This window comes from Zonotrichia albicollis, chromosome 1 (assembly GCF_047830755.1).
Source record: "Zonotrichia albicollis isolate bZonAlb1 chromosome 1, bZonAlb1.hap1, whole genome shotgun sequence".
NCBI lineage: Eukaryota > Metazoa > Chordata > Aves > Passeriformes > Passerellidae > Zonotrichia > Zonotrichia albicollis.
The window spans coordinates 23652307-23667343 of record NC_133819.1 but is presented as its reverse complement, the minus strand read 5'-3'; the positions used below and the strand labels follow the sequence as shown (position 1 = coordinate 23667343).

The window sequence follows — 15037 nt, the reverse complement described above, 5'->3', positions numbered from 1 at the left end:
AAGTATCTCATACCTTGTGAAGGTTTTTATTTTGTAAATTTTTATAAGATTTATTGTTAATGGATAGGAAATGAAAATTGCAACAGTTGTTCTTTTCAACACCAGTTCTACCATCTTCCTGGTTTCTAACCCCTTGGTCTTTCTGAAACCATGTGCAGGGTCTTTTCTGTCACAAATATAGGATGTGTGTGGTTTATACCACATATAAACCACTCTATATGTGGTTTATACCACATATAAACCACTCTTTTAATTAAGAGTATACACATATATGTGTATACTCTTAATTAAATATGCTACTATATATTGTTGATAACTTACCCACTGTGATTATTCTTTCTGCTTTTAAATAATAACTTTAATTTAAAAAACCCAAATAAATAAAGCTTAAGCTGTAAGAAACCTCATCTGAGGTGGTAGTTTAGGATAATTAAAAAATGGTTTAGACAACCATTTATATGTTGTCAAAAAGTTTTAGTTAAGTATTTCTTGACAAGTGTGGTTCTGTCATTTCAATGGAACCACAGTAAAACAACACCTTGAGATTACAGTGTTCCTGATATGATTATTCTGTTGGCCTTGTGTAAGAGCAGAGAGAGGCAGGGATTGCTGTCAGTGCAGTCTGACCACCTCTGCCTCACCTGGAAGGTGACACAAAGAACAGTGGTTATGATGTTTTGTCAGAAATTACACCCAGCATGTCTTTTATCCTGGCAACAGCTGAAATGTTCTGAGAGTTGCTGAATACCGGGCAACTATGGGTAAAAGCAGAGGTGGGGCTCAGGAGTTTAAGTAAAGTACCCTCTCTCCAGAGGATCTCAAGCCTTAAAATGTCAATCCCAAATTATGAGCAGCCTCTTCAGTTTCCTGATTCTCCTTAAAAGAACAAGCCTCTCCTTGGAGCTGGAGTGGGTTGACTCAGTCTGAGGCCTGACTGGATGTGTCTGATGCAGCTGAGGCATTTTGTCCTCAGCTAAAGTTGCAGAGTAAATGTTTTCTTCCAATTAATGTGTATTTCCAATTTATTTTATTTTTACCCCAGAAAGAGAAAGGGCTGCCCTTGGGACTTACCAGAGCCCATCCCTGCTCTGTGAAACTTCCAATGTAGACTCCACAAAGAAGTGGAGGAAATAAAATGTTGGCTCCACCTGTGGAGGGGGACTGTTAGACACAGTGGCTGTCAGTGCAGAACTGTTCTCCTCAGGAGCTCTCAGTGAGAGTGGTTTTTATTGGAAGTGATGCAAATCTGCACACACTGCTCATTTCCTGCTTCAGCAGTTGAATTGTTCTGCAGTGGATTTAATTGCATTGCTTCCTCCTAGCTTCTTACTGCTACCCTGCAGTCAGCTGGCTCACAGCTGAAGAATCCTTTATTCTTACTATGTGTGTGTCACTGTTCCACAGTCAGCTGCAGAGGATGCACATGGGCTGCTCCTCCAGAAATATTTGTGTTGTAAATGCATGAAATTGGGTATAAATCTGATGGACTGGTGCACTCTGCATTTCCACATGGTTCTGTTCTAAGGTTCTGTACTTAGCAGCTCTCTTGTGAGAAAAGCAGCCTGTATTCCCTTAATTCCCAGAGCCACAAGTGATGCTGTTCTTGAGATGTGTTGCACAGTTATTACTTGCATAAGTAACATGCATCTGTCTTTGCAGCTTTTGGGTCTTAATTACTCAATGGAGCTTGTAGTAGAGCCAGGAATTCGCCCTGCATTTTGGGAGGTCTTTGGTTTTTGGGCTTCATGAGGGACATGGGTAGGTAAAGCAATGGCAGAGATGACATAAAATAACAATGAGCACTTTGTTCTTTCAAGGCACATTAGAGCTGTTTCTTGAGCCAGACAAGCTGTCTCTAGAGCTTGTAAACAAACTGGCTATCTTTGTGTCCATGTTTTGGCTTCCCTTGTCACCACCCTCCCTGAGTATTCCAGTGGGATGCCTTCTGTGAGGGTGCTGAGGCACTGGCACAGGTTGCCCAGAGAAGCTGGGAATGCTTCCCCACTGGAAGTGATCAGGGCTGGGTGGGATGGAGCTTTGAGCAGCCTGGTCATATGAAAGGTGTCCCTGAGCACGGAAGGTGGATTGGAACAACATGGCCTTCAAGGTCCCTTCCAACCCAAACCAGTGTGTGGTTCCATGACCTAGGCATGCTTGGTGGAGGAGGTCGATGACATTACTGTAACAATGAACAAAATAGTTCGGTGCTATTAATGTAACAGAGGCACTCTGAATTCCCATGTAACAATGGAGAGTGGATATTAAGTGGCAGTTAAGTAACACTGCTTATCAGAATCTTTCACAAAAATTAGCCCCCTCTGTTTAGCACCACTTCGCAGTGACAAGGCATTACTCTACAAACAACAAGTGCACAATATGGCTGCAGCAATTAAGACAAATTCTATTTTAGATTTTTTTCAAAGCTTAATGATGGTACTTTATATTTACAAATCAAATCATTCAGCTTTCTATATGGTGTCCAACTAATCTGGCACAGTACTGAATGAACATACCCTAAAAATGTCTGTCAGCAGTCTCAAGGACCTGCTACAGTAAGTCTAAGATGTAATGAGACAGAACGGATTTAGTTTAAGTAATAAATGTTTAATCAAAGAATTTTACATATTATTAACAGCATTCATTTGGCCAAACATCTACATGGTTGTAGTATCCTACCTGTATATAAAGTGGGAATGTATCAAGTATAGACTATGAAAGTGCAAATAACAATTCAAGGTTAGAGTAATTTTTTTACATTATAAAATTAACAGGTTTACAAAATAGTCTTGCCAAACTTTTATTTTTGAATTGTAAAGTCAATGACTATGGTGTTAAAATAAGTACCAAGAAAATACAAATTTAATAGTCTAATTTCATGCTCATAAGAGTAACACGGAAACAATGGATATACTGCACAACCTAACCAAATTACATAAAACCAGAACCCACAAACTTCACTATCTTCACAGAGAGCACTCTTACATATCTTACTGCAACTTTGCAAGACATCTCAATGCAATACACAATCTTTTTGTGAGAATCTTTCTATTCAGAAATTACCATTCAAGGAAGCTATGTGAGTTGAACAACTTTCAGACCAATTCATGATGACAGTTCATGAAGGACCCTTTCAGTTGAAGGACTTTATACCTACAGGTATTTTTCAAAGGCTCAATATTATGTCAGGAGTAGGGTGGCTAGAGGAAAAGTTGGAAAATTATTTAGACTATTCTAATTCATTCTCTCTAAAGATGCTTGAAAATGGACAAGGTTTTTATGGGGTAAGGGTAAAATACTCTTATTTCATTTTTTACTAATATGAACCTTGTAACTGCAAGGTTCCAAAGCTGGATTTGCATGAATTAGTTACCAAAACACTCACTTGAACTCACAGTAATCAATACATAAACTTTGCTATCATGACACTTGCCTATACACACTCAGTAGTAATAAACTTTTATATCATATCAACAAATCTCTGGTAACAGTTAAGCAAAACTTAAAATGGAGTGTATGTAATTTGCTCATGTTATGAAAAGTTTTGATTATATGTAATTAAAACAGCCATTTGAACAACTTATTCTAGTTGTAATTACATACTGTACCATTGTATCTCACTAACTGTAGATTGATGCTTTTAAGCAAATCTAAAACCAGTATTTTTGTTTTTCACGGTACAACAACTAGGAAAAGGTTTTTTTTGTGGTTTTTTAAATTTTATTTTTTTTCTTACACTAAACAGTAATCACACAGCAAATGAATATTGTGCAATTGAACAAATACCTAGTAGTGTTTTGTATATGCAAAAACACTGACTGAACGTTTAGTTATACTGTAAAGGCAAGGCCATGGGTGGTTTTATGGAGGTCTTTGCAATTAATAGCATAGTTACTCCAGAACAAACACTGAATTTGAATTACTTGTTTAACTGTGGCAACTATCCAGTTGGGTTAGGCAAAGGCACCGTAACATGTTGAGCAGGATGTGTTATCTTTTAATTGTGGGACTGAATAATATATGAAAATTCTGTATTCCTATATTTTTATAAAATGTTATCATTAAAAGTAATTGCACTATTAGTGCATAAAATGCTTTGTAGAATTATGAAAACAAAGAACTATGATTGCACTTCCATTAAAGTGTCTCTTAAAATACAGCCTAGCTGTTGCTAATTCACTGTATTTTAATATTTAAAATAACTGTTTAACAGCAGCATTAGGTTTTATTAACTTAAGATACAGGCTACATTTAATTAAATGCAGTCACCATGGCAACATATGCCAGTTAAATTTGGAGACACAATGCTACCCAGTGGTTTCTTCCATTGCTAAGAATTGTGGGATTAGTTGGATAGGGTAACACTGCACTGTTTCATTAGGCTACTGCCAGTTAACTTTTCACAGTTTGGCACATTTGGACTGTAAATAGACATGAAAAAATCTTTGATTTTAAAGGGAAAGAATATCCCCTAAAACTTGTTCCTGGAGCAGTACTACAGAGAAGCATTAAATACCTCCGTTCACACTGCTAACAAAAATGAAAAATGACTAAGGAAAAGTTATGGAAAACAAAACCAAAAGGCAAATGAACTGCTAGATGTTATTTTGGTGAAATTATGAGTTCTAAAAAATGGAATAAACTATTTCTTAGGAAAACCAAACAAAATAATCAGTGTAAGCCTTTAATCCATACTTTCAAGTTAAGGATCATCAACCTAAGGCTAAACAGATGCTGCATTGTATTAGGAATGTGGAATACAACCTACTTATTCCTTTCTCTTGAGAGCAAAAAGGCAAATACTACCTAATTAAATGCAAAGGATATTCCTTGAAAGGTTCACATCATTATGAAGAACTGCAATTCAAGAGAACTCCTAAATATCCGTTGTTACATCAGTGGTTACAACTGAGCTGCAATTATGTGGATCAAAGCCTCCATAATGCTTACTCCACATACTGTACCATCTGTCACTGCCATTCTTTCACTCCAGATTTAGTTTTTATTCACACCAGATGCACGTGTTCAGTCCATTCACTTGAGGTTTGAGGAGTCTGACTTGAACTATCTCCTGAATTATCTAGGGTGCTGGTTACCTCCCTGTTATTATCACCAATTTGTGATACTGTTTCTCTTGGAATAATGTTTTCTTCAGAAGTGCTTTCCTCTGTTTGGGTTCCTCTGCCTTCATTTTTGAGTGCATCCTCAAACAGTGCATGCTCTTCCTGAGGCTCCAGCCCTGTGTCTGTAAGATTTGGTTGCCCTGCTGACCCATCTTCAGTGCTGGGCTGCTGTGACTCCTCATCTGTTTCCGTACTTGTTGAGGGGATCAGGGCAATACTCTGTGGGTTCATGTCATGGAACCAGGCCATAATATTTCCAAGCAGATTTTCATTGGTATTGGGATCTTGACTGCTGGAATCAGCATCACTTGAAGTTGAGTATAATCCACTTCTTGTCTCACTGCAGGGGTGGGAGTGAAGACGATCGGCTGAGAAGGGATCATTGCCTGCACCCAGTCTCATCAGACTGTCACCAAGTTCTAGCAGCTCAGAGCTGCTCAGAGCACCCCTTGGGTTGTCTATACTGATGGGAGCAGAGTCCAGTCTTGTAGGCAAAGAGGTACCTATTGCTCCTAAAGATGCCTCATTATTTAGAAAGTCTCTAGTTTCTTCATCTACGGCCAAGCCAGATTCTTGTAATGACAGCTGAATAGCTAGCAGGATGTTTGGGTCATCTTCATCCAGAGAACTCAGAGCCTGTGGAAATACATAAGGATGCTCTCAGAATAAAACTTGCATCTTGTTACATATTTTGGATGAAAAGTAATTTTGTCTCAAATCTGAAATTCATTCATTATTCCTACATGTCCTTTATCAGAATAAATTTTTACCAACAGTGCTGACAACACAATTTAAAAAGTAACTATTGTTATGTCAGTGATTGTTTAGCAATTCTTACCATTGTGAATGTATAATTTATTGTCCTAGATTCTCCCTTTCTCCTTGAAGAATTAAGAAAATTTGCAGAGACACAATGACACAGACAGGCAGAGCAGAGGAGAGCAAGCAAAGCAGAGAGAATGGAAAAGAGATTAGGGTAGATACCTGAAGAGAATCCTGGTTTTCAGAGCGACTGACAGGGGTATAGTCATGAAGCGAAGAGCTGTGCAGAATACCCATAGAAGCTGAACTCACCATGGAGGTACCATGTCTTCTACTGCTGCCACCTTCCTGAGTGTCTGTTTGGGCAACCAAAACAAAAGTGGTTGAAGAACCAGTGAGGAAGCCTCCTCTGCTGTGATTTACTGACAGAATTTCTTACTTCCTTTTGGATTCCAGTTGTGTAATTTTACTCCTTTATTCACTCTGAATGAAAGAATCCAAACCACTCCTTCCCATCAGCTCTTACACAGTGGTGAAACACAAATCCCACTGTTCTAGGAGTGACTGCCTGGCTCATTTGTCCTTTCTGCCTTCAATACTCTTCTCTATAAAAGCATGGGCTATGCCATTGGGAGCATGGGCAGAAGGGGCAAAGTGCTTCTAAGGCACGTACATGATTTATGGAAAAGCCTGAAAATTACTGCCTGTGGACACAAATACAGGATGCACTTACAGGTGGATTGCAAATCACATTTGCCCAATTCTCTGTTCAAAGACAAAACCTCAGCTATAATGTTAACATTATAATAGTCTTTACTGTAACACTGCAGCACAATTAAGAGTAGAGTTGTTAGGGAATACTTCAGCAATTACTGACATTGCTGTTTTCTTAAAAGCCGCAAAAAAATAGAAGATGATGCTTCCAGAAAAAACTGCTCTGTAATAGAAATAAATGTAGATCTCTTGACTTTGGAAAATGGAATTTTCCACTCCAAAACTCAAAATGTGATAGACAGAAATAAAATAATCTCTTGCATGCTTTAAAAGTGTGCACTTAGCCATCACTACTATATCCAAGTGTTCAGTCAAAATCTAGTCCTTCAGCTAACAAAATAGTTTTGCATTTTATTTGTAATAGGGAAGAACCAAAGTTCACCAAAATTTTGATTACTTTTTCTAAAATAAAGGATGCATGTGATCCTTTCTCCTCAATAAAGGATCTCTCTTCTCAGTTTTAAAGAACAAGCTAAGTGTTAAGTTCCTGAGGCACAGCAATGGCAGTTTGTGCAGCATGGCTGAGAGACTGAGCACACAGACTGGCAGCTCTGCAGAAACAGTGCCACAGTATGAGTTGGGTTCAAACTATTTCTGGACCTGTGCTAAGGTTCTGGCAGAACTGAGCCAGCCCAGACAGCCAAGTCACAGAGAGACCTTAAAGGACTGCACTACCAGCCCTCAGAAAAGCAGCACTCTGCAAGTCACAGCTCAGGCCAATTTCTTTCCTGGCTGCATTTGCCAATACAGCTTCTGGGAAGAGTTTTGGAATCCAACCTTAGGATGCTCTTCCACAGGCCTGTAGCCTCTACATTCTATGCACAACTGGTTCTTTTCATTGGTGTAGAGGACTTGTGTATGAATGAATGACCTTCAGAATTTCTTCAGAAAAGCAAACCTGTGCTGGACAGCTGAGAAGTTGTTAGTGGGAAGATCAATGAATTTCTCTTTTAGAACAGCAGCAGCCACAGTGAAGTCAACAACACTTCTAAGATCACATAAAAAAACTGCAGAGACAAGCCTTTATGTTGTACCCTGGAAAATACAGCAATGTATTTGAAACTTCTTTAAAGTGTATCCACAGAAGAACAAGCCCTGTGGTCACTACCAGTGGTTTCTGAAGCAGGAAGAGCAAGGAGCCAGCCCAGAGGGCCGTACCTAAGGTACTCTCACTGGGGTCCTCGGGGTCGGGAGTGTTGCTCAGCAGGCTGTGCATGTCCCCGCGCCGGCGCTGCCTGTGCCTCCTCCGATACTGAAATTCAGCATATTCCTGCATAAACCAAAGGTTACAAAACACAGGGCAGCATGCAGTACTATTTTTCGGAGTAACAAGCAGCACATTTTTATAAAAAATGTGTGATTTTATATGCTTATTATAAAATCACCCGCTTTCAGAAAAATGAAGTGCAAGTTGTATCATGCGACGCTTAACATAAATAACAAAAAAATCCAAGGTAATCCTAGATCTATAAAACAACGAAGTAGCAAAAAAAAAAATTAGATGTACTACCAACATTTTAATACTTGCAATCTCCTTTTTTACCAATTCCAGGAACACATTTCTTGTTTAAATCTCTGATGCCAAACTTTATATCTGCACCTATTGACACACTTTTTAATAAATGCATACTCACTGATTTTAGAACATAAAAACAACTGATGTGAATTACACCAATAGATTATCTCAGAATCTCTGCTGCCAGCAATTGGCAGTAGAAAAGAACCTTGAAAAGACAACAGAGAGCTGTTAGACATACACTGGAACTTGATATATTTCTCTGAGCCTCCAGGACACTATGGCTCCAAACGTCTTAAGCCACATCTGACACTCTTCCACTGGTCAGTCTATGATGGATTTTTAGTCCATGGATTTTTTATTTTTACTACAAATCTCCTCTACTTTTGCTTAACTTGAGCTGCTAATGAGCCATACCATATGGATCTGAACTCCCACAGCCTGTATTTTCTCATGCTGTGTGTGCTTAGACATTTCATATAGCATTTACATTTATTGGAAAAGACTCCTGACCACATCAAGCTAAGATCCCAACGACTAATTATCTTAATACCTGGATCAATTTGCATATCTTTCCTAATATGAAGGAACTAGTTCTATGCTTGAAAGGAAATTTCCAGGTATCTTTTCTGGTATGTCCAGCTGACACTGAACCTGCGTAGGCAGCACTTTGCGTAATTTCAGTTACTCCTACACACAAGGCAATAAAACTGTGCACACAGGTACTTGCTCTCCTCTTCAAAAGAATATTGTTCTTTATTTCTGTGAGCTCCAAGTTGGGAAATCTGTAATCCAAAGCATTAATTTGGCCAAATGAATTGGTAAAGACAACAGTACCATTAGTTTTCCTTTCCTATATTAACTCTTCAACATCTAAAGTACCTAAAACTTAAATCCAGAAGTGCTCTTTCTCTTACACAATGTCCCTATTAATGTAGATGGTATTAGGAGAGTATGTTTTCTTCCATGAACTTTCTCAGACCAAGTGCTTACTCATAATGACATATGCAAGACAAAAGGAATAGTCACAAAATCATGGGTGTGGGCAGATTGTTATCCATGGAAGTTGTGAGAACATTAAAAAGTAGCTTTATTGGACCAGACAAAAGATCCATTTAGCCCAATACTCTATCTTCAACAGCAGTTAGTTGTATATGCTTGTTAGTCTAATGGAACACCATAAAGAAACAAAGCAAACATGAAGTGATTATTCTCTAAAATGTTCTTCCAGCTTTTAGGGATCTCAGGGATTTTCTAAATGCAAGGCAGAGCCTCAAACAAAAGAAAATCAAACTTTGATACAGAATAATATAACTGAATTATTTAAAAATATATATATTTTTAAAACTCTGAATCAGAAAAGGAATCATTGAAAAAAAAAGTGATCATTGAAGACTAAGATTTATTCATCATACCAGATCTTAGCTCTCATTTGTTTGCAATAAATACAGCTCTATGTAAAATACTTTGCAGTGAAATTCACTAAAATAAACAAAGATGACCATTATTAATTCTATAAAATTCCTTTAGCACAGGTGGTTGCAAGTATTTGTGATAGCTACATAGCAAAGAAACCAACTTGCATCACACAGTGCCACATTTAGGCAAATCATAGAAACTCATAAGCAGATCATCTAAGCACAGCTGCAATTGCACCTCCTGCTAAACAGCTTTTCAACACATTTCTTACCAGCTTCTTCTCATAGTCAGTTCCACTGTCATCAGTAACGTCACAATCAATCATACAGTAACACCACAATGAGTTTGATATTGTCAGATGTGGGATTATTTTAAAAAAACTAAAGGAAGGAACTGGACAGGAGAAGCAGCTGATTTTTTGTAGAGAAGCGAGCCATGTTCTCACCAGCGTGATGCTCACCAACAATAGCAAAGGAAATATATGGAAAAAAGTACATGGAGTTTTCTAGGATGTTTAACAATGACTAGCTAGAAAGAAAACAGCAAACAAGGAAATGTTGAAATGAAGTTTCCTTCCTGACTGAATGCTTTAATCTAATGTTCTCAAAACATTAACTAAAAATTAAGATGATAAAGGAAATCTTTATAGGAAGCTTCTCATCTTTTAGAGCAGAGTCTCAAAAACTACTTACTCCTTCCCATATACAGATCATAGAATATTAATTAAAAATATATAATTTTAATTCTTGGTAAAGTAGCAGAAATTAATGTCACTTGAGTATGCAACTTCCATCCTGCTTTAAAACCTAACAACAAAAATAAATACTTAAAATATTTAACAATATTTAGGAGCATGACTGCATGTTTTTGTTGGGATTTTGACAGAGGATGGAAATTTCATAAACTTTTTGTCAAATGCTGAACTGATATTGCATTTAAAAGTAATCTACATAATTTCATACACTTATTACTTTAAGGCTCTCCACCACACAGACAGCAGTTTATATTCAATTTTAAAACTGCTTTTGTACTTGGAAAATGAATGTGAAATATCTAAGGTTGCCTAATGCCACCATAGGTAACTACATCCATGTTAGAGGCATTATTTATAGTCATTGCACAATTAACTACATATATATTTCCTTTTATTGTGAAATAAATGAAATGGAAAGCTTAACCAACTTGAAATGCTTTGACTCAAGATAAGGAAGCTCTTCATGCAGATTGTGCTCATACCTGTGTTTCTAGCAAATGCAGAACTAAGTTAAAAAATTAAAAAGAAATAGTTTACCTCGGGGGATGCAAATCCTAAATACTCCCAATCCCATGTTCCACCAGCAAAGCTATAAAATGGAAAGATACACCATCAAATTTAGAAACAGAACAAATATGAAAACCCTCCAGAGCTTCAAAACCTATTGAAATCTGAAAACTAGGGCAACTGTAGCTCTCTAAATTTAACAAGTCTTCCCCCTTAATTCCTAATTCAAAATTAATTTTGAAAGCCCCACAGAGTTAGGTTGTTGACTATTCCAAAACTGCCTGATATGTTTAGAAAATACTTAAGAGACTTTTGAAGCATACCAGAGATTTAGTGATAATCTTGATGGAAAAAAGTAAAATGGAAGCCATGACATCTAATCATTAATATATCACAAATGGGGAGGCAATTTAGGTTGCAACACACATAGCAGTGATCCTCAAAAAGAAAAATATGATTTTCCCCAAAGGCTGTAATTCCACAAGGATGAGAGGCCCAAGAAAGCATCACTATAACATTGATTTACAACCACCACACTCAGCACCTACTCTAACTCAGAGAACAGCAGGGGACTCCCCCTCTTTGGCAGCTGCCAAAGGAACATTTCCTGCCTCGGGCAGTGTTCTGGGAGGATTACCTGCGCCTGGGTGCCTCTGGGGAGTCTGCAGGGGCCACGCCGCGGGCCACCGAGGCCAGGAACTCCTGGCGCTTCTGCTGCACCAGGCACGCGGCGCGGATGATTTTATGGCGCGGCGTCCGAAGGTAAGGCCGGTTCACTTTCTGTGCAAGGTCTTCAGTGACCATTTCCAGGTCTGTCTGCAGGAGTTAATGATACAGAATAAACAGTTTTACAGGGAAATGCAAATCAGGAAGAGCTCCATAAACACTGAGGGGAATGATATCCATTTTCTTGAAAACAACTTATGAAACACCAAAATACCCCAAAATAACTGTCCCCTAGACTACTCTTTTACATTCTGTCCTCCAGCTTGGAGCAGGATTTCCCTGCACTCTGAAATACTGAACATCTTCAAGGGACCCAAGGGACAGGAAAGGAGGCAGCAGTCTCAGGTACTCCCCCAGTTTTGCCTCCTCCCAGATGTCAAGCACATCAGAAGAGAAAGAAAGGAGAAGCTAGAGAAGGAGATGAAGACTGAAGCTAAAATGTTACCCTCAGAAAGGAGATTAACAGGAAATTTTCTTAGTTTCTCCTTCCATCTGTCCTTATCCTTTTCCTTTGCAAAGTGATATAAAAAAAATATGCTACTTTTTCGAACTTGGTTACAAATATAAAACAGCCATGTCAGTTTTATACTACAAAAATGGTAAAAAGACACTGATAACTAATATAAAAAAATAAAGTGCCATTAGGAAAGTAAAATATACCTATGTATTACCTGCATAAGTTCAAATATTTCTTTCTTTGTGCTTTTAGGCTCCAAAAAGAATCCATATGGATAAGAACACTTAAGAATACGGCGAGTTTTTAGAAGCTCTTGCACTGCATCTTCAATGAATGTGGTATCAGGACAGCCTCCCTCAGCTGCAATATGAAACAAGCATTGGGAAAGTATTTTCCTGCTGATGTCAGCATTACTTTTGTGCATATCAGTTAAATATTTTGCAAGTAAAGAGCAGCAAGTTCTCAATAACTGCACAGTGTTCTTAGGAAAGAAATAAACACAGAACATTAGCTTCTACCTTACTAATGCTACTTCCTCCTTGAGGCTTTGGAATAGGTAAGATTTACTATACATTTAACTTTCATCCAATGTTTACAAATTAGTACCGGAGGGATGACATCACACAGCAGACTTGATGTGAGCACTGTCCAAAAAAGAACAGTTTAACCATAACTGTGTTGATGTGATTTCAAATCAAAGGCACAGATCACAGCAAATACTTACTTCCACTTAGAGCTCTACTCAACTGCTCCATCTTTTCTTTGGCTGTTTTTAGAAGGCGCTGTTCTAACTAGAAAAAGAAAATAAATAAAAGAAAATAAGATAATTATTTTGGGATTATTAACCAGAAACAAACATCAGTAAAAATGGCTTGACCCACACCTGGTAGCTAAGTTCATGGTTCTTAAATCTTGTATAATAGTGCATAAATCTATCAAGCTCTTGAAATCTTCTATGCTTCTTTTCAGCCTGGAAAATAATGGAGAGACAAAAGAAACCAAAGTAAGTCTTATCATTTAATACAACTATTACCATTAAATATAATTAAATAGTGAACTGTTTCTATTGAGACTATGTGTTAAGTATTGTGCACAGTGTGTAGTGCCATGTAAGTAAAGACACAAAATTAATTTTTGAAATTCACAATGCTGCAAATACTGCAGCCAAAGAATTGCTACACTGACAGTCCCTTTAACTTTAAAGCAACCTTCCAAAAGCCAGAATTAAGGCATGTCTTCTGTAGTGCACAGCAGCTAACTGCAGGACCAGCATGCTCATTTCACAAAAGGAAACCATGTCACAGAGAAGCAAAATGGAACATTGGTGAATGCATAAGATTTCTGCTTTTGACTTTGTTAACAACCCCTTGTGGTTGTTAATAAAGTCAAAAGCAGAAATCTTATGCATCCACCAATAAGTAGTGCTTTCTTTCTGTCTCTTTGATATGTTTAAGGTTGTATTTTTCCATTTAGAATTCTGGTTTGGAAAAATTTTGATTACACTTATCCCAAATGGAGAATTGCAACCTTAGTGCTATTTTTCAAATACACACATTCATTTGTTACCTCTACTGTCATCTCCTTGGACTGCTCCTCCACATGCTGGATGACCTCATAGCGAGTGCATCTGTAGTAGCCCCCAGTGGAAGAGCTGTGCTTCTTCCATTCTTCTAAGCATATCCAGCAAAAGTCATATTTGCACTTCAGAATAAAACAGGAAAAAGGAAAGAAAAAATATAAGTTGAAATGTCTTAGATTTGTAGTTAGGCATCATCATTCCTCTATGGACAACTTAATTAACAGCATTCTGAGCATAAAAACATTTTGGAGAGCCTCCTTCCTATTGTTATTGTTAGAAAACCAGTCCTATTTCTTTAAATAACACAGAAACTATTCATGAGAAAGAATGAATTTTTTTTCCTTAATATTACTTAAAAAACCATGATTACTGGTGTTTTTGTCATGTGGTGTTTCTGACACAAAATATTAATAACCACTACTAAAGCAAGAGAGAAGAAGTCTGAACATAAATTTTGATGAGTGATTACTTCTAGGTGAGGCTTTTCTGCATTGACTGAGTAAAGTGCTTTCAAAATAGCTAAAACCTTACACTTAAGGAAGTGTAAAGTGACTTACTCATGCTTAACTGTGTTAAAGATTCTCAATTCAGCAGCGAGTGTTCAGCTAGGTAATTTCAAAATAACTGGAAGCTACTTATGGACAGATAAGCAAAAGACTTCACAATTTGGTGAACCATGTTTATATGTCTTATAGATGAGGAGAGAAAATACACATTAATTAATATTAAGCCTTAAGGATTATTAGTGGCATTTGATAAATTAAATTGCATTTCTTCTCTCTTTGGTAAGTTTAACCTTTCCAGGAATACCCACTTCATACCAGATGAGTTTGTCTGTAGTTATTTCATACAATCACTTACATATATTACAGGAAGGAATGAAATCCAATTCTTGCACTGTACTTTTGCTAATTTTGTCTCAAAAATCAGTAGTGCTGATTTTCTTCTAAAAAGCAATGAAGACTAGAATATTTCTTCTTGTTGTTGTGTGTGGTATGCACATAATTCTCTGAACAGAGAGAGACATAATTCTCTCTCCCAGGATTTTCCTGGGAAGCTGTGCGATGCAGTGAGAAAGCTCAGAGAAGAAGATAAACAATTCTTATCTTTACTTGCTGCATCTGTTGTTTGGCACATGTGGAATGTGTTATGGAGATTGTTTACCAAAAGGGATTTCTTAATTGCACACTGGTGATGGTGGTTTTGATTGATTGACCAATTAGGTCAAATCTATGTTGTGACTGTCTGAAAGGGTCACATGTTTTTAGTTTAGTATTAGCATAGTATAATATTAGTATGTAGTGCAATATAATATAGTACAGCTTAATAAAGAATTTGTTCAGCCTTCTGAAATCAGGGAGTCAATGCACGTTACTCTCCCATCAGGGGTCTGCTACAATAATTGTGCTGTTCCTTCTTGTTT

The 15037-nt window shown here is 37.5% G+C and overlaps 1 protein-coding gene across 5 annotated transcripts in view; it reads right to left on the bottom strand.

Moving 5' to 3' along the window:
* Positions 1-2781: 2781 nt before the first annotated feature.
* The window catches only part of ANKIB1 (ankyrin repeat and IBR domain containing 1), an 87975-nt gene continuing 75719 nt past the window's right edge, over positions 2782-15037 (bottom strand). For 3 of the 5 annotated variants that reach the window (XM_074535948.1, XM_074535953.1, XM_074535959.1), the window contains exons 12-20: positions 13602-13736; positions 12919-13005; positions 12760-12826; positions 12250-12395; positions 11490-11668; positions 10883-10934; positions 7815-7926; positions 6105-6238; positions 2782-5756 (exon numbers count right to left, since the gene is read on the bottom strand). In XM_074535948.1, coding sequence (XP_074392049.1) covers positions 5004-5756; positions 6105-6238; positions 7815-7926; positions 10883-10934; positions 11490-11668; positions 12250-12395; positions 12760-12826; positions 12919-13005; positions 13602-13736 — 1665 coding nt within the window. In that variant the 3' untranslated portion in view covers positions 2782-5003. The remainder of the gene's footprint in view (positions 5757-6104; positions 6239-7814; positions 7927-10882; positions 10935-11489; positions 11669-12249; positions 12396-12759; positions 12827-12918; positions 13006-13601; positions 13737-15037) is intronic. The other 2 variants (XM_074535970.1, XM_074535965.1) reach the window with 2 other exon arrangements.